At 37.7% G+C, this 27491-nt stretch overlaps 1 protein-coding gene across 1 annotated transcript in view; it reads right to left on the reverse strand.

Moving 5' to 3' along the window:
- Nucleotides 1-21415: 21415 nt before the first annotated feature.
- KLHL14 (kelch like family member 14) overlaps nt 21416-27491 on the reverse strand; it is a 100132-nt gene continuing 94056 nt past the window's right edge. Inside the window, exons 8-9 of the mRNA XM_054461365.2 lie at nt 25924-26081; nt 21416-23552 (exon numbers count right to left, since the gene is read on the reverse strand). Coding sequence (XP_054317340.1) covers nt 23412-23552; nt 25924-26081 — 299 coding nt within the window. The 3' untranslated portion in view covers nt 21416-23411. The remainder of the gene's footprint in view (nt 23553-25923; nt 26082-27491) is intronic.

Here is a 27491-nt window from a genome sequence, read left to right on the forward strand (position 1 = left end):
TAATTTTTCTTATTTGGATCTTCTCCCTTTTTTTCTTTGTCTGGTTAAAGTTTATCAGTTTTGGCCGGGTGCTCACGCCTGTAATCCCAGCACTTTGAGAGGCCGAGGCGGGTGGATCATGAGGTCAGGAGATCGAGACCATCCTGGCTAACACGGTGAAACCCCGTCTCTACTAAAAATACAGAAAAATTAGCCGGGTGTGGTGGCAGGTGCCTGTAGTCCCAGCTACTCAGGAGGCTGAGGCAGGAGAAAGGCATGAACCCGGGAGGCAGAGCTTGCATTGAGCCGAGATCGCGCCACTGCATTCCAGCCTGGGGGACAGAGCAAGACTCCATCTCAAAAAAAAAAAAAAAGTTTATCAATTTTGTTTGACTTTTCAAAAAAACCAACTTTTTGTTTCATTGATTTTTTTTGTATTGTTATTTTCATTTCAATTTAATTTATTTCTGCTCTGATCTTTAGTAATTTTTTTAATACTGATTTTTGGTTTGGTTTGCTCTTGCTTTTCTAGTTTTTAAAGGTGCATTGTTAGGTTGTTTATTTGAAATGTTTCTTCTTTTTTGATGTAATTACTTATAGCTATAATCTTCCCTCTGAATACTCCTTTTGCTGCATCCCAAAGGTTTTGGTATGTTGTGTTTCCATTATCATTTGTTTTAAGACATTTTTCAATTTCCTTCTTAATTTCTTCATTGACCCACTGGTCATTCAGGAGCTTATTGTTTAATTTCCATGTATTTGTATAGTTTCCAAAATTCTCTTTTTGATTTTAATTTTTCTTCCATTGTGATCTGTGAACATGCTTGGTATTATTTCAAATTTTTAGAATGTTTTAAGACTTGTTTTGTGATTTAACATATGGTCTATACTTGAGAATGATCCATGTGCTGAGGAAAAGAATGTTTATTCTGCAACCTTGGATGAAATGTTCTGTAAATATCTATTATGTCCATTTGGTCTACAGTGCAGATTAAGTCCAATGTTTCTTTGTTGATTTTCTGTAGGGAAGATATGTCTGATGCTGAAAGTGGGGTGTTGAAGTCTCCAGCTAGTATTGTACTGGGGCTATTTCTCTCTTTAGCTCTAATAACATTTCCTTAATATATCTGGGTGCTCCATTGTTGGGTGTATATATATTTAAAAAAATTTTTTTTTTTTTTTGAGTCTCACTCTGTCACCCAGGGTGGAGTGCAGTGTCACGATTCTGGCTCACTGCAACTTCCGCCTCCTGGGTTCAAGTGATTCTCCTGCCTCAGACTCCCGAGTAGCTGGGAATACAGGCGCGTGCCACCACACCCAGCTAATTTTGTATTTTTAGTAGAGATGGGGTTTCACCATGTTAGCCAGGCTGATCTCAAACTCCCGACCTCAGGTGATCCACCTGTCTCAGCCTCCCAGAGTGCTGGGATTACAGGCATGAGCCACCGTGCCCAGCCAATTGTTACATCTTCTTTCAGAATTGACCCATTTATCATTATATAGTGACCTTGTCTCTTTTTATAGTTTTTGTCTTAAAATATATTTTGTCTGATGTGAGTATAGCTACTCCTGCTCTTTTTTGGTTTCTGTTGGCATGTAATATCTTTTTCATTCCTTTATTATCAGTCTATGTATATCTTTATAAATACGTGAAGTGTGTTTCTTGTAGGAAACAGATGAACGGGCCTTGTTTTTTCATCTATTCAGCTACTCTATGTCTTTTGAGTGGAGAGTTTAGTCCATTTACATTCAATGTTATTATTGAGAAGTAAGAACTTAATCCTGCCATTTTGTTATTTGTTTTCTGGTTGTTTTGTGGCGTTTCTTTCTTCTTTCCTTCCTTCCTGTCTTACTTTTAGTGAAGGTGTTTTTTTTCTGGTGATATGATTTAGTTTCTTGCTTTCAATTTTTTGTGTATCTGTTGTATGTTTTTTAGTCTGAGATTAACATGCTTGCAAATATTATCTTATAACCCATGATTTTAAGCTGATAACAACTTTAAGCTGATAACAACATAGCACTTTTTGCCTAAAGAAACAGATAAATAAGCAAAAAGAAAACAATAAAAACTTGCCTCAAGTTTGTCCCTTTACTTTTTAACTTTTTGCTATTTCTATTTATATCTTATTGTAATGTCTATGTCTTAAAAAGTTGTTGTAGTTATTATTTTTATTGCTCCATCAGTTAATCTTTCTACTTAAGGGTATTTTACACACCACAGTTATAGCGTGATTGTATTCTGTGTTTTTCTGTGTACCTACTATTATCAGTGAGTTTTTTTTTTTTTACCTTCAGATGATTTCTTATTTCTCATCAACATACTTTTTTTCCGATTGAAATACTCATGTAAACATTTCTTATAGGACAGAACTGATGTTGATGAAATCCCTCAGCTTCTGTTTGTCTGGGAAAGTCTTTGTTTCTGTTTCATGTTTGAAGGCTATTTTCACCAGATATACTATTCTAGGGTAAAAGGTTTTTTCCTTCAGCACTTTAAATATGTCATGCCACTGTTTCCTGGCCTATAAGCTTTCCACTGAAAAGTCTGTTGCCAGACGTGTTGGAGCTCCATTGTATGTTATTTGTTTCTTTTCTCTTGCTGCTTTTAGAATTATTTCTTTATCCTTGGCCTTTGGGAGTTTGATTATTAAATGCCTTGAGGTAGCCTTCTTTGGGTTAAATCTGCTTGGTGTTCTACCATCTTCTTGTACTTTGATATTGATATATTTCTCTAGGTTTGGGAAGCTCTTTTATTATCCCTTCGAATAATCTTCCTACCCCATCTCTTTCTCTACCTCCCCTTTAATGCCAATAACTCTTGCATTTGCTATCTTGTGGCTATTTTCTAGATCCTGTAGACAAACTTCATTATTTTTTATTCTTTTTTCTCCTCTAACTGTGTATTTTCAAGTAGCCTGTCTTCGAAATCACTAATTCTTTCTTCTGCTTGATAAATTCTGCTATTAAAAGATGTGTTTTTCAGTATGCCAATTGCATTTATGACCTCCAGAATTTCTGCTTGATTCTTTTTAACTTAACAATCTCTTTGTTAAGTTTATCTGATAGGATTCCAAATTCATTTTCCATGTTATTTTGAATTTCTTTGAGTTTCCTCAAAACAGCTGTTTTTTTAAAATTATACTTTAAGTTCTAGGGTACATGTGCACAACGGGCAGGTTTGTTACATATGTATACATGCGCCATGTTGGTGTGCTGCACCCATTAACTCGTCATTTACATTAGTTATATCTCCCAATGCTATCCCTCCCAGCAAACTATCGCAAGGACAAAAAACCAAACACCTCATGTTCTCACTCATAGGTGGGAACTGAACAATGAGAACACTTGGAAACAGGAAGGGGAAAACAGTTGTTTTGAATTCTCTGTCTGAAATGTCATATATCTGTTTCTCCAGAATGACTCCTGGTCACTTATTTGTTTCATTTGATGATGTCATGTTTTCCTGAATTGTCTTGATACTTGTAGCATCTGTGTCTGGGCATTGAAGAGTTAGGTATTTATCGTAGTCTTTGCAGTCTGAGCTTGTTTGTAACCATTCGTCTTGAGAAGGCTTTCCAAATATTCAGAAGGACTTGGGTGTTTTGATCTAAGCTGTATCTGCTTAAGGGGGGATTTCAAGCCTGGTAATGCTGTGGTTCTTGCAGACTCATAAAGGTACTGTCTTGATGGTGTTAGAGAAGATCTGGCAGAATTCTCTGGATTGCCAGGCAGAGATTCTTGTTTCCTTACCTTATTTTCTCCCAAACAAACAGTCTCTGTCCATTCTGAGCTACTTGGAGCTGGAGGTGGAATGACACAAACATCTCTGTGGCCACCATCCTAGGACTGCCCTGGGTCAGACCTGAAGCTAGCACAGCATAGGGTCTTGCCCAAGGCCTGCTGTAACTACTCCCTGACTAGCTACTGCCTATATTTGCTCAAGGATCTGGGACTCTACAATCAGCAGATGGCAAAGCCAGCCAGGCCTGTGTCCTTCCCTTCAGGTCAGCAAGTTCCCTCAGGCCCTGGGTGGGTTCAGTGTGCCATCCAGAAGCCAGGGACTAGATTTGAAAACTTTAGAAGTCTACCTGGTGTTCTCTTCTACTGTGGCTGAGCTGGGACTCAAACCACAAGACAGTTTTTCCCATCCTTCCTTCCCCTTTCAAAAGGCAAAGAAACCTCACTTGATGGCCATTGATACCTCAGGCCCACAGGGAGTACTCCCAGACTACCAGTAATGTTCCCTTAAGGCCCAAGGGCTCTTCATTCAGCTTGTGGTGATGCTTACTTGCCTGAGACTCACCCTTCGGGCAAGTGGGCTTTGCTGTGGCCCAGGGCAAGTCCAGAAATGCCATTCATGAGCCAAGTCCTGGAATTGGGGACCCCAAGAAACTGCTTGATACTCTACCCTGATGTAGCCAAGCTGATACCTAAAGTACAAGACAAAATCTCCTTTACTTTTCTCTCTGCTTTTCTCAAGCAGGAGTCCTACCCTGCAGCCACCACAGCTGGGAATGTGCTGACTCTCACCTGAAGCCAGCAAGTCTTAGAGTCTCACTCAAGATCCTTGATGTAGTACCTAGGAATCATTGCTTGTTATTTAGGGCCTAAGGGCTCTTTAGTTAGCAGGTGACAAATGCTGCCAGGACTGGTTCCTTCTCTTCAAGGCAGGGGGTTCTGTTCAGGTTCAGGGTATGCCTAGAAATGTCATCTGGGAGCTAGGACCTGGAAAGGTGCTCTCATGACTCTGATTGGTGCCCTATCATGCTGTGGCTGAGTTGGTCTCCAAGATGCAAGACAAAATCCTCCCCACTTTTTTGTCTTCTCTTCTCAAGTGGAAGAAAGGGGTCTCTTTTGGAGCTATAAGCTGTGCAGCCTGGGGTTAGGGGAGGGGTAATGCTAGCACTCCTTTAACTGTCCAAACTAATGTCCCAGTAGTCCCAGTAATTTACGTTTCCACCTTCCCCCCAAGTCCACTGGCTCTGGGCCCAGGTCAGACTGAGGAACACAAGGACTCACCTAGGTGTTGCAGTCTTTGTGGCCTAGATTGCCTTTCAAGTTTATTTCAGGCCCCAGAGCCCTTTAGCCTGCAGTGACGAGGCTTGCAGGAACTCAAGTTCCCAATGAGATTGGCGATTTCCCTCTAGCTAGAGCTGGTTTAAATGCTTACTCTGTGGGCAGGGATCAGCTGAGTTTGGTTCAGTTTTGCTTTCTGCTATAACAAGGGCAGCAGTGAATTCAATGCCTCACAATTGCTGGCTCTGCCTCTCCGCAGTGCATGTAAATGCTCTCCACACCATGCTGCCACTGCCGAGGGGTAAGGGTAAGAGAGGGGTGGTGTTGGCAATTCAGTATGGTTTTTAATACATCTTCAGTGCCTCTTTCAGTGAGGTGAAGTTAAAACCAGGTACTGTGAGTGCTCACCTCATTTTTGGTTCTTATAAAAGTGCTTTTTTTGGTGTGTGTAGATAGTTGTTCAATAGGTGTCCCTGAGGGGTGGGAGATGGTCAGTGGAGACTTCTATGTCACCAACTTGCTCTGCCTACCTCTGAGCTATATTTTTTTAGGGTTAGTAGTTACCTTTCCTTTCTTGAAGGTTGAGTCAAGTCGCTTCATGCATGCAAGAATCCCCTCAGTTTTAAGTCTTGGAAAATTTACAAGATGTGCTTTCGTTTTAATGCTGGTCGTAGGCCCATCGTATGCATGAAGTACAAGTTGGATTTTTGAATGATGGGTAATGTAGAACTGGGTGTCAATGCTCTTTTTTTTGGCTATATCTGAATTGGTCAAATGAAACATTATGGATCTCAATGGTGATCTTTTAAGAATTGCAGATTTGCCATATTGATTTGCCATTAGTTTCAATTCATCAAATTCATTTGACTTGTAAAGTTCAATGAATATGCATTGAAGAGAAACAGTTTGATAGGACAATTAGACTTGCCTCCAGTTTGTAGGAAGCTCAAGAAATTCAGTAAACTTTGTGAAGAACCCATTTCAAGACATATTTCAGCAAGGAAACTGCTTAACAATTTCTGACAATAGGTTTTATCTTTGTTTTTATCACGATTATTCCCATCCTTTATGCTTTTTAGAAAGTATGTATGTTATATTTACCCTGTAAAGGTTCTATGGAGATGAAAAGGGTGCATTGTAACAAAAACAAATTTTGAGAGTCAATACGATGTCTATTCTCCTATTTACTAGACTAACCCTGGAGCTCCACTCAGGGTGGATATACTGAGCCCTATTCACCTTTGTACTCAAAAGCATAACACAGTCTTGCTAATAAAGGACAGATTAAAATGTCAATAAACTGAAGTAATAACACTAATAGTTAATATTTACTGAATGCCTAAAATATTCTAGGCAATGTTCTAGGAGCTTCACATGCAATTGACTCAATGTTCTGGTTTGCTTGGGACTGAGGGGTTCTCTGAGATGCAACATTTTCCATGGTAAACTCAGGTAAACTCTGACGGTTGGTTATTCTATCACATATCACATGTGTTGACACCAAGCAATCTGTAGAATAATTAGGGCTACTAAATAATCAAACATAGGGTCTTATTACAATATTGTCCTCAAATAATAGGGTGCTGGAAACATTCATTAACTTTCCCCAGTACCACTGAGTCCCCAGGTCTTCAATAAATTACTTACAGCTCAGCAGCACATCACACTTATTCTAAAATTGACCACATAATTGGAAGTAAAACACTTCTCCGCAAATACAAAAGAATGGAAACAGAGACAAAGAGCCTCTCCGGCCACAGTGCAATCAAATTAGAACTCAGGATTAAGAAACTCACTCAAAAACACACAACTACATGGAAACTGAACAACCTGCTCCTGAATGACTACTGGGTAAATAACGAAATTAAGGCAGAAATAAATAAGTTCTTTGAAACCAATGAGAACAAAGACACAATGTACCAGAATCTCTGGGACACATTTAAAGCAGTGTGTAGAGGGAAATTGATAGCACTAAATGCCCACAGGAGAAAGCAGGAAATATCTAAAATTGACACCTTAACATCACAATGAAAAGAACTAGAGAAGCAACAGCAAACAAATTCAAAAGCTAGCAGAAGACAAGAAATAAGTAATATCAGAGCAGAACTGAAGGAGACAGAGACATGAAAAACCCTTCAAAAAAATCAATGAATTCAGAAGCTGGTTTTTTGAAAAGATCAATAAAATAGATAGACCAATAGCCAGACTAATAAAGACAAGAGAGAAGAGTCAAATAGACGCAATAAAAAATGATAAAGGGGATATCACCACAGAAATACAAACTACCATCAGAGAATACTATAGAGACCTCTACGCAAATAAACTAGAAAATCTAGAAGAAATGGATAAATTCCTGGACACATACACCCTCCCAAGTCTAAACCAGGAAGAAATCAAATCCCTGAATAGGCCAATAACAGGTTTTGAAATTGAGGCAGTAATTAATAGCCTACCAACCAAAAAAAGTCCAGGACCAGACGGATCCACAGCCGAATTGTACCAGAGGTACAAAGAGGAGCTAGTACCATTTCTTCTGAAACAATTCCAAACAATAGAAAAAGAGGGAATCCTCCCTAAATCATTTTATGAGGCCAGCATCATCCTGATACCAAAACCTGACAGAGACACAACAAAAAAAAAGAAAAATTCAGGCCAATATCCCTGGTGAACATTGATGCAAAAATCCTCAATAAAGTACTGGCAAACCGAATCCAGCAGCACATCAAAAAGCTTATCCACCATGATCAAGTTGGCTTCATACCTGGGATGTAAGGCTGGTTCAACATACACAAATCAATCAACATAATCCATCACATAAACAGAACCAATGACAAAAACAACATGATCATCTCGATAGATTCAGGAAAGGCCTTCGACAAAATTCAACAACCCTTCATGCTAAAAGCTCTCAATGAACTAGGTATTTGAGGAACGTATCTCAAAATAGTAAGAGCTATTTATGACAAACCCACAGCTAATATCATACTGAATGGGCAAAAACTGGAAGCATTCCGTTTGAAAACTGGCACAAGACAATGATGCCCTCTCTTACCACTCCTATTCAACATAGTGTTGGAAGTTCTGGCCAGGGCAATCAGGCAAGAAAAAGAAATGAAGGGTATTCAAATAGGAAAAGAGAAAGTCAAATTGTCTCTGTTTGCAGATAACATGATTTTATATTTAGAAAACCCCATTGTCTCAGCCCAAATCTCCTTAAGCTGATAAACAACTTCAGCAAAGTCTCAGGATACAAAAATCAATGTGCAAAAATCACAAGCTTTCCTATACATCAATAATAGACAAACAGAGGGCCAAATCATGAGTGAACTCCCATTCACAATTGCTACAAAGAGAATTAAATACCTAGGAATCCAACTTACAAGGGAAGTGAAGGACCTCTTCAAGAAGAACTACAAACCACTGCTCAAAGAAATAAGAGAGGACACAAACAAATGGAAAAACATTCTGTGCTCTTGGATAGGAAGAATCAATATCATGAAAATGGCCATACTTCCCAAAGTAATTTATAGACTCAATGCTATCCCCATCAAGGTACCATTGACTTTCTTCACAGAATTAGAAAAAAACTACTTTAAACTTCATGTGGAACCAAAAAGAGCCTGCATAGCCAAGACAATCCTAAGCAAAAAGAAGGAAGCTGGAAGCATCATGCTACTTGACTTCAAACTATACTACAAGGCTACAAGTAACCAAAACAGCATGGTACTGGTACCAAAACAGATATATAGACCAGTGAAACAGAACAGAGGCCTCAGAAATAACACCACACATCTACAACCATCTGATCTTTGACAAACCTGACAAGAACAAGCAATGGAGAAAGGATTCCCTGTTTAATAAATGGTGTTGGGAAAACTGGCTACCAATATGTAGAAAACTGAAACTGGACCCCTTCCTTACACCTTATGCAAAAATTAACTCAAGATGGATTAAAGACTTAAATGTAAGACCTAAAACTATAACCTTGGGAGAAAACCTAGGCAATACCATTCAGGACAGGCATGGGCAAAGACTTCATGACTAAAACACCAAAGCAATGGAAACAAAAGCCAAAACTGACAAATGGGATCTAATTAAACTAAAGAACTTCTGCACAGCAAAAGAAACTATCATCAGAGTGAACAGGCAACCTACAGAATGGGAGAAAATTTTTGTAATCTATCCATCTGACAAAGGGCTAATATCCAGAATCTACAAAGAACTTAAACAAATTTACAAGAAAAAAACAAACAACCCCAACAAAAAGTGGGCGAAGTGAACAGACACTTCTCAAAAGAAGACATTTATGCAGCCAGCAAACATACGAAAAAAAGCTCATCTTCACTGTTCATTAGAGAAATGCAAATCAAAACCATAATGAGATACCATCTCATGCTAGTTAGAATGGCGATTATTGAAAAGTCAGGAAACAACAGATGCTGGAGAGGATGTGGAGAAATAGGAACGCTTTTACACTGTTGGTGGGAGTGTAAATTAGTTCAACCATTGTGGAAGACAGTGTGGTAATTCCTCAAGGATCTAGAACCAGAAATACCGTTTGACCCAGCAATCCCATTACTGGGTATATACCCAAAGGATTATAAATCATTCTACTATAAAGACACATGCACATGTATGTTTATTGTGGCACTGTTCACAATAGTAGACTTGGAACCAACCTAAATACCCATCAGTGATAGACTTGGATAAAGAAAATGTGGCACATATACACCATGGAATACTATGCAGCCATAAAAAAGGATGAGTTCATGTAGTTTGCAGGGACATGGATGAAGCTGGAAACCATCATTCTCAGCAAACTATCACAGGAACAAAAAACCAAACACCGCATGTTCTCACTCATAAATGAGATTTGAACAATGAGAACACATGGACATAGGGAGGGGAATATCACACACTGGGGCCTGTCAGGAGGTTGGGGACTAGGGGAGCGATAACATTAGGAGAAATGCTTAACATAGATGAAGGGTTGAAGAGTGCAGCAAACCACCATGGCATGTGTATACTTATGTAACAAACCTGCACGTTCTGCACATGTACCCCAGAACTTAAAATATAATAATAAAAAAAAGAAAATAAAAAATTACTTACAGACAGCAAATTCTTTAAAAGTGATTTTTAAATTACAAATTTGTCTTGTTTCCTCAAAATATAAATAGGATTACAGAGCACTAAATTTACTTTTTTACTTGGGGATATAGTTACTATTTGTTGAGGTTTCTGAGGTCTTTACATATATAGTTTCATTTAATTCTGAAAACAAGCTTTTGGAGTAAAAGTTACTATTCTCATTTATAGAGGAGTTAATTGTGACTCAGAGAAGTAAAATAATCTACTTCAAGTCACAGATAAGTGGCAAGGCAAAGAACACTGTCATTGCACCACCTTTGCCCTTTGTGGGTTTACAAATCTGCCTCCCAAATAACAGTGATGTGAAGAGGGTATGTTTAACATGCACATACCAGAAGTTCTTCAACCAGAATCCCACTCCCAGGCTTCTCCAGATTAAAGGAAGGCACTGTTCCTTGGTGTTATGTTCTCCCAAGGATACTCTTGCTTTCTGTTCTGGAAACAGGACTGGGCATGCTCTGTGTTCTGTATCTTAGCAGACAAGTAGCTGAGGGTAAGAAGGAGGTGAGGATCTCAGCTTCTACCCAATCAGATGGCTTCAATTTCTGAGTGTTTGGGAGGATGTGAAATGTCCAAGCACTCTTCACTCCTACAGATGCTCTTTGGAGATCTCCCTCTAATTAATTTACAGTCTTTGCTTTCAGAAGTGCTTGAAAGATATAGTCATTGGATCCATTTGCCTACTTCTTAGCAAGTCTTCTTGGTATGTGACTCATGTGTAGAAAACGTGGTGTGGTAGCTGTGCGAATGTGCCACTCAGATCTCCTGCAGAAGGCATGATTGACTGACAATCCTAGCTACTTGTTCTGAATCCATCACTGCATTTGTGTCAAAGCCACACTTCCCACAGACTACTCCCTGCCAAGCCAGTGATTGAATGTGTCAGGGATACTAAGACAGGCCTATTTCTACCGTGGAGAATTTTTGGAAGCATAACTTTGGTTTAAGGACTTCCCACTGGTCTGCTCCAAAACTTACAGTTTTGCTGTAAGTTGGGTAACTTCCTTTCCAACCCTTTCTTCCCTTTCTCCTTCACAGGGGTGAGAGCAGAATGGCATTTTCAAGGTTCTCTCTGTTGCCACTGGTGCCCTTCCTTTTTCCCTAGTAGGCATTTTCCCCAATACATCTATTGCACATCTACAGTTTTCTCAGAGAACCCAAACTAACACATTGGTACTTAATGCCCAGTGTCCTTTGTTTTGAAGACTTAGCTAAAATTCTAACTTGAGACAATAGAAAAAGTCCCTTTTAATGTCTTGCTATATATGCTGTAGTTTCAAATTTTGGAATATTTGATTTAATGCCAGATTTTTAAAACAAAAACATTTTTGGGTGGTTGAATAGGGGAGTAAACTTGAATCAATAGAACATTTGAGACAAATAATTTTAGTATAGATTCCTGAGATAATTCTCCAGGTTTTTAGTTCAGTTTACTTGTATAAGTGGAAACTCAACTATAAAGGAAATGGCACAATAACAGAAGAGGGTTGATTTGGAACTGAGACCAGCCACTTGGCTCCTGGATTTATCTCTTTCCCTTACTAACTATGGTTGTGAATGCATCCCTCCATCTCTCTGCATTATGCCTTCTTGATCTGGAAAATATGAAATTATTTCATTATACCCAAGAGGAAAGTATTATTACTCCCATTTTGGAGATGATGAAACTAAGGCTGAGAGAGAAGAATTTAACTTGCCCAAGTTAACCTAGCTAGGACACAATAGGATAAAAATTTGGATAGAAGGGTTGGTGGCTATATAGTGTTTGTTCTTTTCGTCTATTTCAAACTGCGTCCAGTAATCCTTAAGGTGTTTCCAATGATTAATTTTATGGATTTATGCACTTGGAATTAAAAAATAACACTTTGTCTAAATGCATATTTTACCTGTGCATGGATTTTCTGTTATGAAGAGAACCACCTTATTGGACAATTTTAGTTTATTTTTTATTGGCTGCTTTACTGAGCCTCATCAAATGTATTTGCTTTGCAGAGCTACAGTGGATTAATCCTGAATAAGTAATTTGGAAATGTTTTTATTCATTTCTATGGAAACCATCTATTTGGATTTTCATATATCAAGATCATAGAGATTTGTCCCAGTCCAATTGCAATCTTAGTTACAGCAGTGTTGGCTTACATATTAAAGGCATAGTTTTGCTCTGATGGCCCTTCAGAAATCTGTAATTGATGTGGAACACTGACACTAACAGAATGTGTCCTATGAAGTCCTACAAGTTAGACTTCTGCAGATTAGTGGAATCTTTCTTGATGGAACAAGCCCTTTGGAATTTATTAACATCATTTGCCTCTCCTATTAACTATTCCCTTCTCACACAATCCATCTGATGTGCCTTTGCTGGCATTTTAAAGGGTCAAATCTCAATCTGAGAGTCAAACTGATATCTGAGGTCATATATACCAGAAACATAGTTCTTGACTTTTGTATTAGTCCATTCTTGCATTGCTATAAAGAAATAACCCGAGACTGAGACTAGGTGATTTAGAAAGAAAAGAGGTTTAGTTGGTGCATGGTTCTGCAGGCTGCACAGGAAGCATGACTGGGGAGGCATCAGGGAGCTTTTATTCGTGGCGCCAGGCAAAGCCAGAGCAGGCATCTTCACATGGGTGGAGCAGAGAACCCTCTCTTCTCTCCTGGAAGAGAGAACGGGGAGGTGCCACTCACTGTCAGGAGAACAATAGCAAAGGGATGGTGCTAAACCATTCATGAGAAACCCACCCCCATGATCCAATTAATTACCTCCCACCAGGCTCTTCCTTCAACATTGGGGATTACAATTCGATAAGAGATTTGACCACCTACACAGATCCAAACCCTATCAACTTTTTACTGTCAAATAGAACTTTCCTTTTGAAATTTTGGGATGAACAATATTTCCTTTATGTATTTCTTTTCTACAGAACAAACCCCTACCTTTGATTCTCAGAGTATGTCATACTGCCTCCAACATGACTTTACACCCCTGCCCCACCAGCTTTAGGGCTCTTTGTGCCAGGGTCCCCTTTGCTGAGGGGGCTGTTTGTGGAAAGGTAGGTGTTGAGCTCATGCCGTTCAGACCGCCTGGAGGGTGTGCACTGTGTTTAAAGAAAGCATACTGTAGGGGATGGCCTCAATATCTAAGACTCATGTTAGAAATTTAAGCTGGCCAGGCACAGTGGCTCACACTTATAATCCCAGCACTTTCGGAGGCTGAGGTGGGTGGATCATGAGGTTGGGAGTTTGAGACCAGCTTGACCAATGTGGTGAAACCCCATCTCTACTAAAAATACAAAAATTAGCTGAGCATGGTGGTGCGCTCCTGTAGTCCCAGCTACTTGGGAGGCTGAGGCAGGAGAATCACTTGAACCCAGGAGGCGGAGGTTGAAGTGAGCTGAGATCACACCACTGCACTCCAGCCTGGGTGACAGAGCAAGACTCCGTCTCAAAAAATAAATAAATAAATAAATAAAAATAAAAAAAAAAGAAATTTAAGCCTAAATTTTCCAGCTATAAATCCTGTAGAGTTTATAATAAATATTCAAGATTACCTATGTGTCCATCCATCTGTCTTTCTCATCTATCTTTTCCTGTTTCTTTCAAGTCAAATAATTATACGAAATTATTTTTTAAAACATTGATTACCTACAACTGATTTATTATCCATAAAACATCTAATTTGCCCAAATATTACATTACATCTCTATCAATTCAGTGTCATGAGTTATTTAAAAAGTCAACCCAGAGGTCCTAGGCTTTTAATGTAGGAGAAAGTCAGGCCATTTTGATGAACTTTGTTTAGTCTTCCTTCATGCTATGCCTGATAGTATTATAATTATATAAGCTTTCATTTGGTCTATCTTTATATTTAAATGCTGTCTTTTATAAGCATCATTCATTTTTAAAACCAATCTGACAAACTTATTCTTTTACTTAGACTATTTAGTTCCTTTTTCTTTAATGAAATTACTGGTATGTTTGGTTTTACATCTCCCATCTTACTATTTGCTTTCTATTATGGCTGTATTAATATATCTTTCCTCTACTTTCTTGATTTTTGAATTAAATATTTACATTCTTTCTTTTTCATCCTGCTCATTTATTAATTTTACACTTTATTCTTCTTTTAATATTTGTCCTAGAGATCACAACATACATCCTTGACTTATTACAAATTATTACTCTGAACTCTTTCCTAATGTTACTAGAAACCTAGAACCTTTGAACTTTATTTATCTTTCCCTCCTGCCTTTCAAATAATGCATGTTATATATTTTAGGTGCCTATAAACTTAAAATTTCACAAGAATTCACAGTTTTTATGCAGTGTATATTTATTTATAGTTATTCACATATTTATCCTTTCCTGTGTTCTTAATTTTCTCCTGGTTTTTTTTCCATGTTTCCATCTCTGATTATTTTCCTTTGCCTGAAAATATTCCTTTGGTATTTCTTTTATGCAGACCTACTGTTTGTTTTTTTGCTTGAAATTGTCTGTATTTTCAGTGATGAGAGCATATTTTTACCAGATACTGAATTCTGGAATGGTTTTTGTTTTATTGCAGCACTTCAAAAATGTTATTCTAATGTCTCTGGCTTCAATCATTTCTTTCAGAACTAAGTTGAAAGCTGCGTTATTGCTCCTTTGAAAATAATATGATATTTTTCTCTAGCTATTTTTAAGAATCTCTGTTTTTTAGGAATTTTACTGTACTTTCATACAGTATGTTTCAGAAATGTACTGTGTGGTTTTCTTTGTCTTTATCCTGCTTGGTGTTTGTTGAGCTTCTTAAATCTGTGAGTCAGTATCGTTTAATGGTTTCGGAAAATTCTTGGCCAATACCTCTGAGACTGCTGGTTTTCTATCATCTCTCTTCTTGCTTTCTTGAACCATAATAATACACATGTTAGACATTTTGAGCATGTCCTAGAAGTCTCTTCCACTTCAATCTATATATTTTTTCTGTTCTTTGTTCTCTCTGTGCTTCATTTTGTATACTTTCTGTTAATCTCTCTTCCAGTTTACCAATCCTGTGTCTAACTTGCCATTAATGCCATCCTCTGAGTTCTTAATTTAAGATACTGTGTTTTTTAGTTCTAGAGTAACTACTTGATTCTTTTTTTAAAAAATAGACTCTAATTCTGTGGTTAGAGCCTTCATCATTCCATTTATATTTTCTACTTTTTTGTATTTAACATATTGATCATATTTTGTTTGCTGATTCAAACATCTGGATCATCAGTGGGTCTATTTCTCTTCATTGTTTTATTCTGTAGATTATAAGTCACATGATTTTTTTTCATGAGTAATATTTTTTGGCTGAATGAATGCTTTTGTGTATGAAAGAACTGTAGGCTCCATATGGTTTTATCTTCTATCAGAGAAGGAGTCCCCTTTTCTTTCTTCTATCAGAAAAGGAGTGAGGAAGTTATTATCTTAATTCATTCAGGGATCGAGCTTGGCTGGAACTCATTTTAGTAAGATTCAATCTGTACTTGGTTTGTCCCTCTTCCTAGGGTAGGCCCTCCCAGGCTTTTGGCTGTGAGTCCGGTCAGCCCTGCAGTTTGTGAGAGATTCAGATTTTCCCTTTAGAGGAGTTAAGCCTAACATTTATTTATTTATTTGTTTGTTTATTTATTTATTTATTTATTTAGAGACAGGATCTCACTCTGTTGCCCAGGCTAGAGTGCAGTGGTGCTATCTCAGCGCACTGCAACCTCTACTTCCCAGGCTCAAGTGATCCTCCTGCCTCAGAGTAGCTGAGAATACGGGCACACACCACTAAGCCCAGGTAATTTTTGTATGTTTTGCAGAGACGGGGTCTTGCCATGTTGCCCAGGCTGATCTTGAACTCCTGGGTTCAAGCAATCTGCCCACCTCTGGCAGCATAACTTTTTATCCCCACAAATCGTACCATTTTAATATTGGCAAATGTCTTTAGGGGGTAAGCAGTCATGCATTTGAAATAGTTTTCTTCACCTTGAAAGTCTTTAATTTCTAAGCACTGTGACATTGTGGGAGGTATTTTCTGCCTTTTGGAAGTTTGGCCTAGCTTTTTATCTTCCTGGGCAATACCAGAACTCCAAAATTCCCTTCAAGGAAAACTGGCTATGTGTTTAAGGCTTCTCAAGTTTTCATTTTTGTCAGTCCAGTTTTGTGTGGCAGCTAACACTTTTGCTGGTTTCTTTTTCCAGTAGCATAGCCTCTTTCTGAGCCAAGGTTGATCAACTTTTGGTCAGAACTGGAAAACGTTCCTAGAGAAAAAAATTAGTGGCCATAATCAGCTCATCTAGGAACTCTGTTCTCCTCTGGAATTTTAATTAATCTAGTCCTAATTGCTTTCATAGATCTCTCATGCCTTTAACAATATTAAACAAAATACCATTCATCTTTTGCTAGTTGTCTTGTCACAGTGGAAGTCTTGGCCTGCTCTGAACTACTTTATTCTATCTGGACATAAAAGTTCTTGCCCTCACCCTTCATTATTCAAATCATCATCCAATACACTAATCTGGAAATGATTATAATACTATTTTTGATCTAGCACTTTTCCATGTGAAAATGGCTTAGTTGTTATTTACTGTATTTTCAAGGACTACCTTACAAACATTAATTGAAAAAATGTCTCTTATTTTCTACCCATTGTTCATGACTGACTTTGTATACAGCCTTTGCCTCAGTCTTCCTTGAGTCCCCTAGTTGGACATAAACTTCTTTCTGGAACTCCCACAACACCTTATTTGTATGATTTTATTGTACATATACCTTACATTATGGTTACTTATGTATATTAAGAGCTTCATCCACACTGGGAGGAATCAATAAATAAAAGACTGACTATAATACTGGGGATACATTTTGGGGATACCAAGGGAGTTATTACATACTAATCCTCATTGTTTGTGAAGAGATCACTTACGAAGCAGTATTTGTGAATGTTTCCTGAGCTGGAGGCAAGAATCACACCAGTACTATCCATTTGCTTTTTGGAAAAAAGATTTTCATAATAGTAGGGTTAAAATTCTGGTTTTTCACAGCCATTAAATAAGGGAAACATGGTTAATATGACAAAGACAACTAGTGGTCACATACTTACAGACCCTTGTATCAAAGGTTATTGTAGGGCTTATTATATTGGTAGCAGTTAGGATCCAGAACATCCATGTACAATTTACATTTTCAAGATTATGCACATAAAATTTCTGAGTCAGAAATGACTCTGCTACTCCAGGAATTCTAATACCCCTAAAATCAACCACCATTTAAGCAACTGAGCACTGTTGCGAGCAAACACGGTCGGGAAACACAACATTCAGACATTGCCTCCTGTACACCAAGGGGCTTAGTTAAAACAAGGCATAAATATTACACATAAAATACCATCAATATTAGAAAATATGTGACAGAAGCTACGTGAATAATGCAGCTAGTAAATATTCCAAAGACGTAGAGGAGATGATGACCATTCTAGGGGTGGTCTAGCTAGAGACCAGGATTGTATCTTCTCATGGGACCTCATATAGCCTCATGTAACTTATGTAGCCTCAAGGGACTTTGGCTTTAAAGTTCCTTTTCTTTTCTTTTTTCTTTCTTTCTTGTGAGTTGGATTAATATGACCAATTGTGTTGGAAGAGAAAAGAATAAACTTAATATGGCTTTCCATCCCAGCTGGCTTTAATAGTCTCAATTGCTTTTAAGAAAAACTTGTAAGACAAGTAAAGAACTTCCTGCCAAACTGTATGAATGCCATCTGGCCTGGTGTGGAAGCTTGGTGGTCTAAGTCTATGCATTAAAAAAGTACAATTTGCCACAGCTATTCTGGAAGAGCCTGCAGGTGGAAGGAGCTGCAGTGTTTCTCATCAGAAATGTTAAATGAAAAAAAGGATCAGAGATGAACCAAATAAGCAATGTCCCTGAAGAACCAAAACTTAGAGCTTTCAAAGTGTTATGGTGAAATAATAATAGTAGTTGGGTAGAACATGAATTGTAGAGTGAAATTGGTGAAAGGGAATCAGAAAAAAAGCAGACATAACAGTTGTTTCTTCCAGTTTTTAGATTGCCTTTCATAGACAAAGACTTTTTCCTGTAGATGTATCTGTGGTATTAGTTGGGTAGGGCGCTTTAGTTTTGATTCTGGGTATGTGCAGTAGGGTAGTTGTTGTATGATTTCTTTGGCTGTCAGTAGTGTCAATGGTGTCTGTGATTTCCTCAATGGCTTAGGCTGAAGTTGTTAGTGGAGGCTATGGTGAGACTTTGCTTAGGATGGGGAGGCCGGGTGGGCCAGTCCTTGGGCCCCTGTAATGGCAGTGGTGAGCTAAGCATGCCTGTCCTTGGGTCCCCCTGGTGGTGTACGTGGGCACTGGTATTAGTGGGTCTCGGAAGACCAATTCTTGGGCCTCCAGGCTACCTGATGGCAGTGACAGCAGTGGGCTGGGTGGCTGGGCAGGCCTCAGGTTGCTGGGCAGTGTGTATGGCATGCAGGATGGCAGTAGCAGTAGTAAGATAACCTCAGGCTCTCAGATGGCATGAGCTGGTGTAAGCGGTGGCTGCTATGGCTGGGTGAGGCAGTCCCCAGGCCCCTCGTGACATGTGTGAGTGATATCAGTGGTGGTGGTGGTAGCAGGCTGAGTGGGCCTGTTCTCAGGCCTCCAAAAAGAGTGCACAGACATCAGTGGTGGGAGATGAGGTGGGGTGATTCTCAGGTTTCGATGGTATGCTTGGGTGCTGGTGGCAGGTTTTGTGGGACTGTTATTATGGTGCACATGTGCACCTGAGGTGACTGATGGGTCAAGTGTTCCAGATTTGAGCAACATGATTGGAAGCAAAGAGCCTGCTATCTCCCTGCAACCAAATGTTCACCTTTCCCCAGCCTACCCCTACGAGCCATTGTGTTGTATATAAGGGATTTGGAAGGCCACAGAATAAGAGTCAGCTTAATAAGTAAAGAAGGGAAAGGGAGGTTACAATCAAGGATCACTTTATTACTTTATCTGAAGTGATAAAATTCTTCTGTGCTTGAGGAGTAGACAGTCCCACGCATTAATTTACTTCATTGTCTTGTCTTTAGCATCATTAGTGAACTAAAATACACTAAAATAATACTACTGCTGCTAATGTTAACAATGAACATTTTCTGGGTCCTTAATATAGGCTAGGCAACAACCTAGAATAGAATGGAATAAGCCACTCAAGCTTCAATTTATAGAAAAATTTTTCTTATTCTAAACTTTTGTGTTGCATTCTTGAAGCACATTTTTACTATGCATATCTAAACATGCACTTTTTGTTATTGCACCAAGCCTATAGAGTCAACAAATGTAGAATACCTTTGCTATGGTCTGAATGTTTGTCCCCTCCAAAAGTCATATTCAAATTTAATTGCCATTATAACAATATTAAGAGGTGAGGTCTTTCAGAGGTGTTTAGGTCACAAGGGCTCACCTTCATGGGTGGAATTGGTGCCAGTATAAAAGGGCACATTGGGCCTCCCTTGTCTCTCTCACTTTCTTGGTTTCCACCATGGGATGACACAGTAAGAAGGCCCTGGCCAGATGGCAGAAACTTGGTATTGGACTTTTCAGCCTTCAGAATTGTGAACCAGTAAGTTATGCTCATTATAAATTACCCACTTTCAGGTATTCTGTTCTACCAGCACAAAATGGACTAAGATAACCTCCATAAAGACACCCCACCCTATATTTGGTGTATATTTATTCTACAATTCAGAGCAGCACTATATAGCTACAGTGACACAAAGCAAATATACTATGCATTTGAATATTTTATTCCTACATTGACCCTTCTGCTGCTTCTTATTGGCATAATATTTTCCACCAAAGTTTTAATATCCTCAAGTTTAGGTGCTTCTAGAAAGTCAGGCATGATCAGTCATGATCAGTCCTTTCTGTGAGAACTCAGTCTATCAAGGTACTCATCAATGTGTATTAGTTGGCTTTGGTGTGCTTTAGTACTCTTGTTTTAGCTTATTTATTTGTTTTTTAAAACTATTTTGACCTAAAGAATTAAGTTTAATCAGAAGTCTGGCATTTATAATGATGCCCTTTGGGATATATTCAATGAATACTTGATACTTACCATGTTGATAATGATGATAGTTTGTTAAGTGATATAAGTGTCAAGCAGCTGGGAAAATATGACTTTGGCTGAATAGGGTAGAACAAATGCAGACACTAATTTCAAGCTCACAGACACAGCTTAATTAATTTTAAAAATCTGGTCTGTGTATGCATTCTTCCAGTTTTAGTCAGTTTTAAGATGTATTCTTAGAAAAAATATAATTTTTTTTGACCCCTCAGTATATTTCCACTTTACCCAAAATTCCTTCAAGTATTAACTAACTAAATATAAAACATGAAAGTACAGTCTAGCGAGGGACATGAAGTAGGTGGTTTATTGGGATTAGGAAAAAGATAAGCATGCCTTCTTAACATCTCATGATATTTAGTCAGCACTGGAGCCTTGGCTATTTCAGGGGATTTGGAGAAGCCCTTCAGCAACTAGCCATTGGCTCAGGAGAAGGGTCTTTTTTCAGTGTGCTACTCTAGTATATGGAGGAGAAGATCCAATGGAAGGAGAAAGAAACTCCATTACTCTTTCTTGTGGAATACTAGGGAGAATCAAAAGATCCTTTAATTTTGAGTTTAATCATCACTAATGATAGATTTGGCTGGGAAGCATTAAAGTAAATTCCCCCAGCTTACAGGCTTCCGAACGTAGCTCCTGATCTTACACAGCTCTTTGCCTGGAAGGCTGCCCAACTGCTACCCTCAACTACAAGCCTTAGTTCCCCTTATGTCTCCCATAGCCCCTCTAATTGCCCTGTACAACTACTTCATCAGATCTTCAAAAGAGAATAAATTTAAATACTATGTATTTGATAATTGATTTAATTAAATGTATGATTCACTTATTCTTTAAAAAGGGTGCAGGTATTTTTAACACATATGGTGCTTCTAATAATGTGTATAAATATTTAGTTATTTGATCTCAGATAAGTTATGTCTTATTATAACACTCTTGTAGTGAAAACATCAGATGCCACTCATATGATTTTTAACTCACAACATTTTCCAGAAGTATTCCATAATTTTAGCACTGTCCATACTGTATACATTTACATATTGTGAGAAAGCCAAATACACTTGTAAATCATAGCTTCAGAACAAAAATATTTAGGCATTTACATATCACAAACCTTCAAACAGTTTAATGTAGAGATTTATACATATGTTATGTAAGTAGGATATGAGAGACAGTTGAATTAGTACATAAAGTTTTTATTTAAAGTTTTCCCCTTCCAAGCAAGCTTCATTTACACATTCTAATACTGTACAAAATTTACATTCTCTGTGACTTATTTATTCACTTTTTGCTTTCTAGTAACTTATGTCTCTCTGAAATACAGAAAGCTTTACTTATAATTCTCATAAATGCTTTTATTTATTTTGGTGAGAAATAAAAAATAAAATGCAGAACAAGTCTAAGGAAAGCAAAGGTTCTTGTACAAACTGTGACTTTTGGAAGAAACAGTGACAGTTGACAACAAAAGGTTCTGAAGCAGACCTCGTTCTATTCATGATGTCAGCTGAGATTTTCCCACAGAGTACTGTAACTTTTCTTTCTGTATACTCATATGTTTTCAAGGAAAAAGAAATGAAAGTTGATTGCACTGGATATACATATATTTATATATATATTTTTACAACGGATCCTTTGGATCTGAACATACAAATAAATACAAAAACAACGAAGATTGCACTTTACTGTAGAAACGGCATTGGATTCCAGTGTACTCATTTATCTTGATGTGCTCTGCCATGAAAGCTTATCACCAAGGCATTTTTCATCTGTGGGATTTCCCTAATTACTGTTTTGAATGACACATTTGTTGAAGGATTCAACACCATCTCTGGATGGTTAAAAAATATTTTAGGCTTTTATTTACTCCTAAAGTTGTTGTTCAAGCTCTGAAGGGCTTGAAAATCGAATGTGCATTCCTGTCAGTTTTGTCCTTTTGGTTGGCCACACTGAGACTGTCTCATGCTATCCTGACCTTCTGCTCCTGAATTCCTCATGCTCCTCAAGACAACTAGCAATTGCTCGCTTAACTGAGTTCAGGCATCTCTGGTGATAACAAACAAAATATGATGAATTGGGGGAATAATGATCGTAAGTCAAGTGTCTAGAGCCACCCGAAGGTGAGGAAGAGAAGAAGTATTTTGTCAGGTGCTGTAATTGGCTCCTGTGGCCCTTGTAAGTTCTGTGTTTTAGAAACAGAAAGACAACTGGAATTCTACTTAATGGAAATTATTCTTTCTTTTCATCCCTGAATTCCTGAAAACAATCTCCCATTTTTTTTATTATGGATTAAATTTGGGTCAGACATATCATCTAACAGAATCTCTAAAATAGTATTGACTGAATTTGTCAATCCTGTCTTTTGAAGTAAATAACATGTGTGTTCACTACTTATATACCACAAAATATGAAAAAGCACAAACTTCCATGAACTGAATAGTGACATAATGTATTTTGTTTTAATCTTTCAGATAAAATTGAGGACACAGAAATGATGACTCTGTTCAGCCTAGAACCTATAGGGTAGAAATCATTTATTACAAGAGCCAACATCTTTCTCTTTTCTGATCCTATAAAGTGCTGTTAAGGGCAGAAGGTGTATGAAGTGAAGTTGTATAGAAACGAAAATGCCTCTCTTTAATCTTATATGATTTTCAATAAGAGTGTTGCCAATGGAGTCTGTGAAGTAGCCAAAGGTTAAGAATACAGAATCAAGTGGCAATTTCTGTAATGCAGTGTATTTTGGTGGCTCAAATTTGGAATCATTCTTGAACACAATATCCCCGAAATGTCAACATAGATCACATGCAGGTAGACTACAATGCACAATACTGATCTCAGGTCTCTCTGGGGCCAGTCTTCTGTATTTTATCTTTCTCCTTTTGCAAGTTAAGATTCACATGAAGAGTTTTTGTAAAGCTGGGATAAGTTAAAACCAGTCTGAAATGGAAGAGTCTGTCACCACAGGAAGTTTGGTGCGATCTGAGTTATAGACATAGTATCTGTTCAAGAACAGGTCTCTTTCTTTTGTAGTTACTTATAAATCATCAGAAACCAAGGGTGGGTTTTGGCAGTTGTACCATTAGAATGCATTGTTCCTATTATAATAGTGATGTCACCTGCCATTGCTTCCTAGAATGTGATACTGTTCATTCCAGAGTTTCCTGGTGCTATTTGTTGTATGGTACACAAGAGGGCAGAATAACTGTCACACAGGCAGGGCCTGCCAATGGTTCTGCTACATCTCCTTCGAGTTCTGTCCAGGTTCCTTTCTCTGGACAATAGCATATTGTAGATGACTTGTAGGCCCCCTGTAATGACAGAGGAGGGAGCATTTAGAGAAGGAAGCTAGAGAAGTGCAATGGCAATGTTACTGATCACATTTATTAATATATTGAAAAGAAAATATCTGTTCTCCATTCTTGTTAAATAATTCCAAATGAAAGCATGGATTTTAAACTGTTCTATTCCAAAGGAAAAGCTAAGATTGACAAAATTTCAAAAAAATTTTTGTGTGTGTGTGACTAATAATAAAAGTTAAATAAATACCTAGAGGATCCTAGATGCTCAGCAAATCCTAAATTGGCTGGGCCCAGTGGCTCACACCTGTAATCACAGAGCTTTGGCAGCTAGGGCAAGAGGATCACTTGAGCCCAGGGGTTTGAGACCAGCCTGGGCAACATAGCAAGACCTCATCTCTACACACACACTAAAAAAGATAAAAACAAATTGGGCATGATAGTGCACATCTGTAGTCCCAGCTGCTTGGGAGGCTAGGACAGGAGGATTGTGGTTACAATGAGCTCTGATCATGCCACTGTACTCCAGCCTAGACAACAGAGTAAGATCTTGGCTTAAATAATAAATACATACATAAAAATAATATACTAAAAATAGAAGTTATCCAGCTGGTTTAAGTTAAAAAAAAAAGGCCAAATTTACCTTAAACATTCAAATAGTTAAGACAATTATATTTCAGATTGTTGTCTCACTTCTCCATTTTTATTTTGCTACTGTGAGGAATCAGAGCTAGGATTGAAAACCAGTTCAAAGTAAACTGGAAATGAAAGTTTGTCAACTTTCTTATATATTGATTTATTTATTTTCAAGAGGCCACATGAGAAATAAAATGTCCTTAATCTTGTTTTCTTTGTCAACTTTAGAGGCTAGTGCTTGTGTAACATTTTCCTTCCCAAACCAAGGCAGCTTTGTGTTTATCATAGGAAACAAACAAAAGAGCCAACCAACCTCATAATTATTTTTCTGAAAATGCCCCAATGTCTGCTTCCAAACAAATATATTCTTGCAGCTAACAATTTGTACAAGCAAACAAGTGCACATATGAATATCTAGTTATATATGTCAATACATATTTGCCTACATATAACTAATAATGTTTTAAAGCTCCCCAAAACGTTATGTCACCATCTTGTTAGAGGCAAAAGAAATAAAACCAAATAATATTATTAAAACCACCAAATTAATCTTATAAAACTAACACAGGTAATCAGGAAAATATACAAATGTTCATCATTTTAAAAGTGAATATGTAACCTGCTAGACCCAATGTGTCTCCTGATGTACTGTAATTTCAACTACAAAGCCACCTTCTCAGGTGTTCTTGCTAAAAAAGAAAAAAGAAGTTAACAAAAGAAATAAAAAAAGGAAAAAGAAAGAAGTTGAATTTAATTATGCCCTTATCTCTAACTTCCAGTCTCTAGAAAATATGCAGACGGAGGACTATTTCAAATGACTCCACAAGGAAGTCATTAGCCAATTTCAGAATGTAGGATATTCTGTATAACTGACCCTCTTTTGTCAAGAAGTCAATGGCATGAAACAAAAAGAGTCAGGGTAATGTTCTAGATTGCAAGAGATATATGAGACATAATGATGAAATATAAGAAAGACTTGTTGGATCCTGATTTGGATATGTCAATTTGAAAAATACATCTTTTTTTAAAGTCAATGGCAAATATTTGAATATAAAAATGGATATAAAGGAATTATTGTTAATTTTTTGGAGTGTGAGTATATTTACGTAAGTTAATGATTTTTAAAAGGTAAATACTGAAGCATTTAGGGTGAAATGATATGACATCTGGGATCTACTTCATATTGCCTGAGCCAAAGATTTTAAAAGGGGGGATAGATGAAGTGTGGCAAAATGTTGATGGATGTTGAAGCTGAATGATGAGTTAATGACGGCCCATTCTAATCTCGATTTTTGTGTATGTTTAGAAAATTTCACGATAAGGAGGGAAAATAAGGGGAAAAATCAATGGCAAATCACACATCCTAAATAGATTTCATGAATATTGGAGAATGAATTTCCATTTTTCATGCCTTACCGGTCAGAAACCTTTCAGACTCTCTTATTGAACTGCAGAACATTTATAAAATCACCTCAGTTTGACTTTTAGTTGGGAAGCCAGAATCACAAGATCACAGAGATAGGAGGGAAAGGAGACCTACTGCACCTTGTGATGCTGTTGATCAGCTAGCAAGCCAGTTCAACAGCCACCAGGCTGATCCTATTTCACTACCTAAAGCAACTGACTGCTTGCATGTAAGTATGATACTCTTAAAAGGTACATGTGTGGAGGATAACACATTTGGAAGGATACAGAAAACATAACCACAAACGAAATAAAGGAGGATGCAGTAAACGTGGACACATACCATACTCCAGCTGTAGCCTCCCACAAGGTAAATGCTGTCATCAAGCACTGCACAGCCAGGGCCACTTCGACCCTCCAAAATGGGAGTCTGGAGTATATTCCACTGGTCACCTTTTGGGTCATAGCATTCCACAAGCATTACATCAAGGTGGGAGAAACCTAAGTGACAGAACAAAGTGGAACAACAAAATAATAAATGCTCCAAGTCCCAATTTAAGGCTAGGGCTTCTTTTAAAAACAAGTCTCAAGCCAAAATAGATAATTATGTTTTTGAAGACACAAATGCATAAATTCACTGAGATTGGGAGAAATGTCAGAAAGACCTAGAAAACCCCAAAGAAACTCTAGTTGTTTTAGATTATTACTTCAAAGCAAGAATGCCTGAGCAGATGTCATTAGTAAAGGTTGATTATATGTGGATAGATCTTATTAAAATGGTTTATTAAAACCTTATTTAAAAATGTTTAAAATAATAGTTTAAGCAAGCATTGTACAGGGCACTTAAAATATGCTAGTTTTCTTTTCTAAGGGCTTTATTTAAATGAACTCATTCAATCCCTTCCATCACTCTATGAGATAGTCCCTGTCCTTACTTTCATTTTATAGATAAGGGAACTGAGGGACAGAGAAAGTCAATTACTTGAGTAAGTCACAAGTCAGTAAGTAGATAGGTTGAGATTTGAATCCAGGAGAGGCTTCAGAACTCAGACTCTTGCAGACTAAATTGTATTGCTTTTTCTCAAATGAATATTTAACTCTCTCAGAATGTTTTAATAGATTAAAAATATGTTGTTCAGCATCTTTTACCTTTTTCACAATTTGACTGTTTATAAACAACTCTGATGATGTAAATGGTTTCTAATATTTACCAAGAATCAAGATTTAGAGTAGGAGGCCGAGTACCTTTCACTGAAGAGCTTCTCTTACAGCTTCTGATAGGGTTCTCAGTGTCTGGGGCAGCACCTAGGTCACTGAGAACAACTTAAGTTCCTGGACTCTACTGGAGCCCTGCCTTTAATTTAGAGGGTGAGAAACAACTAGTGGGAGCTTCATGCTCACCAAGCAGATCAAACCCTTAATGTTTTTTTTTTTTTTTTCCTGTAGTTAAATGCAGGCTATGGGTATTTGCTAGCTGACAATCTCAGTGTGTATTCTAAAGTAACCAACATACTGGGTTCTTTAAAATAATTGAGAAGATGAATAAAAAAGTGGAGAAATTTTTGTTCTTGAAGAGATAGACAGGTTATTTTGGTTACTAACTTCCTACAGAAAATAAATCACATAGATGGTGAAACAACAGAACAATGTACTCACTGCAACTCCAGAGTATATTATTTTCCTTTACCATTAAGATTATTGATGATAATTTTTGAAGCACATACACTTAGAATGGGCACTTGGGCAAATTCCAGATTCTGACCTTGGAGGCATCATTTGAAGATACATGTGCCTTCTCTGTGACAATGTTATACATGGGAACTGTAATCCTCACAGAAACCATCAAGGCAAGGATAATTATCCTTGCTTTACAGACATGAGGTTAAGTGTCTTGAGTGAGACCACACAACT

Source organism: Pongo pygmaeus, chromosome 17 (genome assembly GCF_028885625.2).
Source record: "Pongo pygmaeus isolate AG05252 chromosome 17, NHGRI_mPonPyg2-v2.0_pri, whole genome shotgun sequence".
Classification (NCBI taxonomy): Eukaryota; Metazoa; Chordata; class Mammalia; order Primates; family Hominidae; genus Pongo; species Pongo pygmaeus.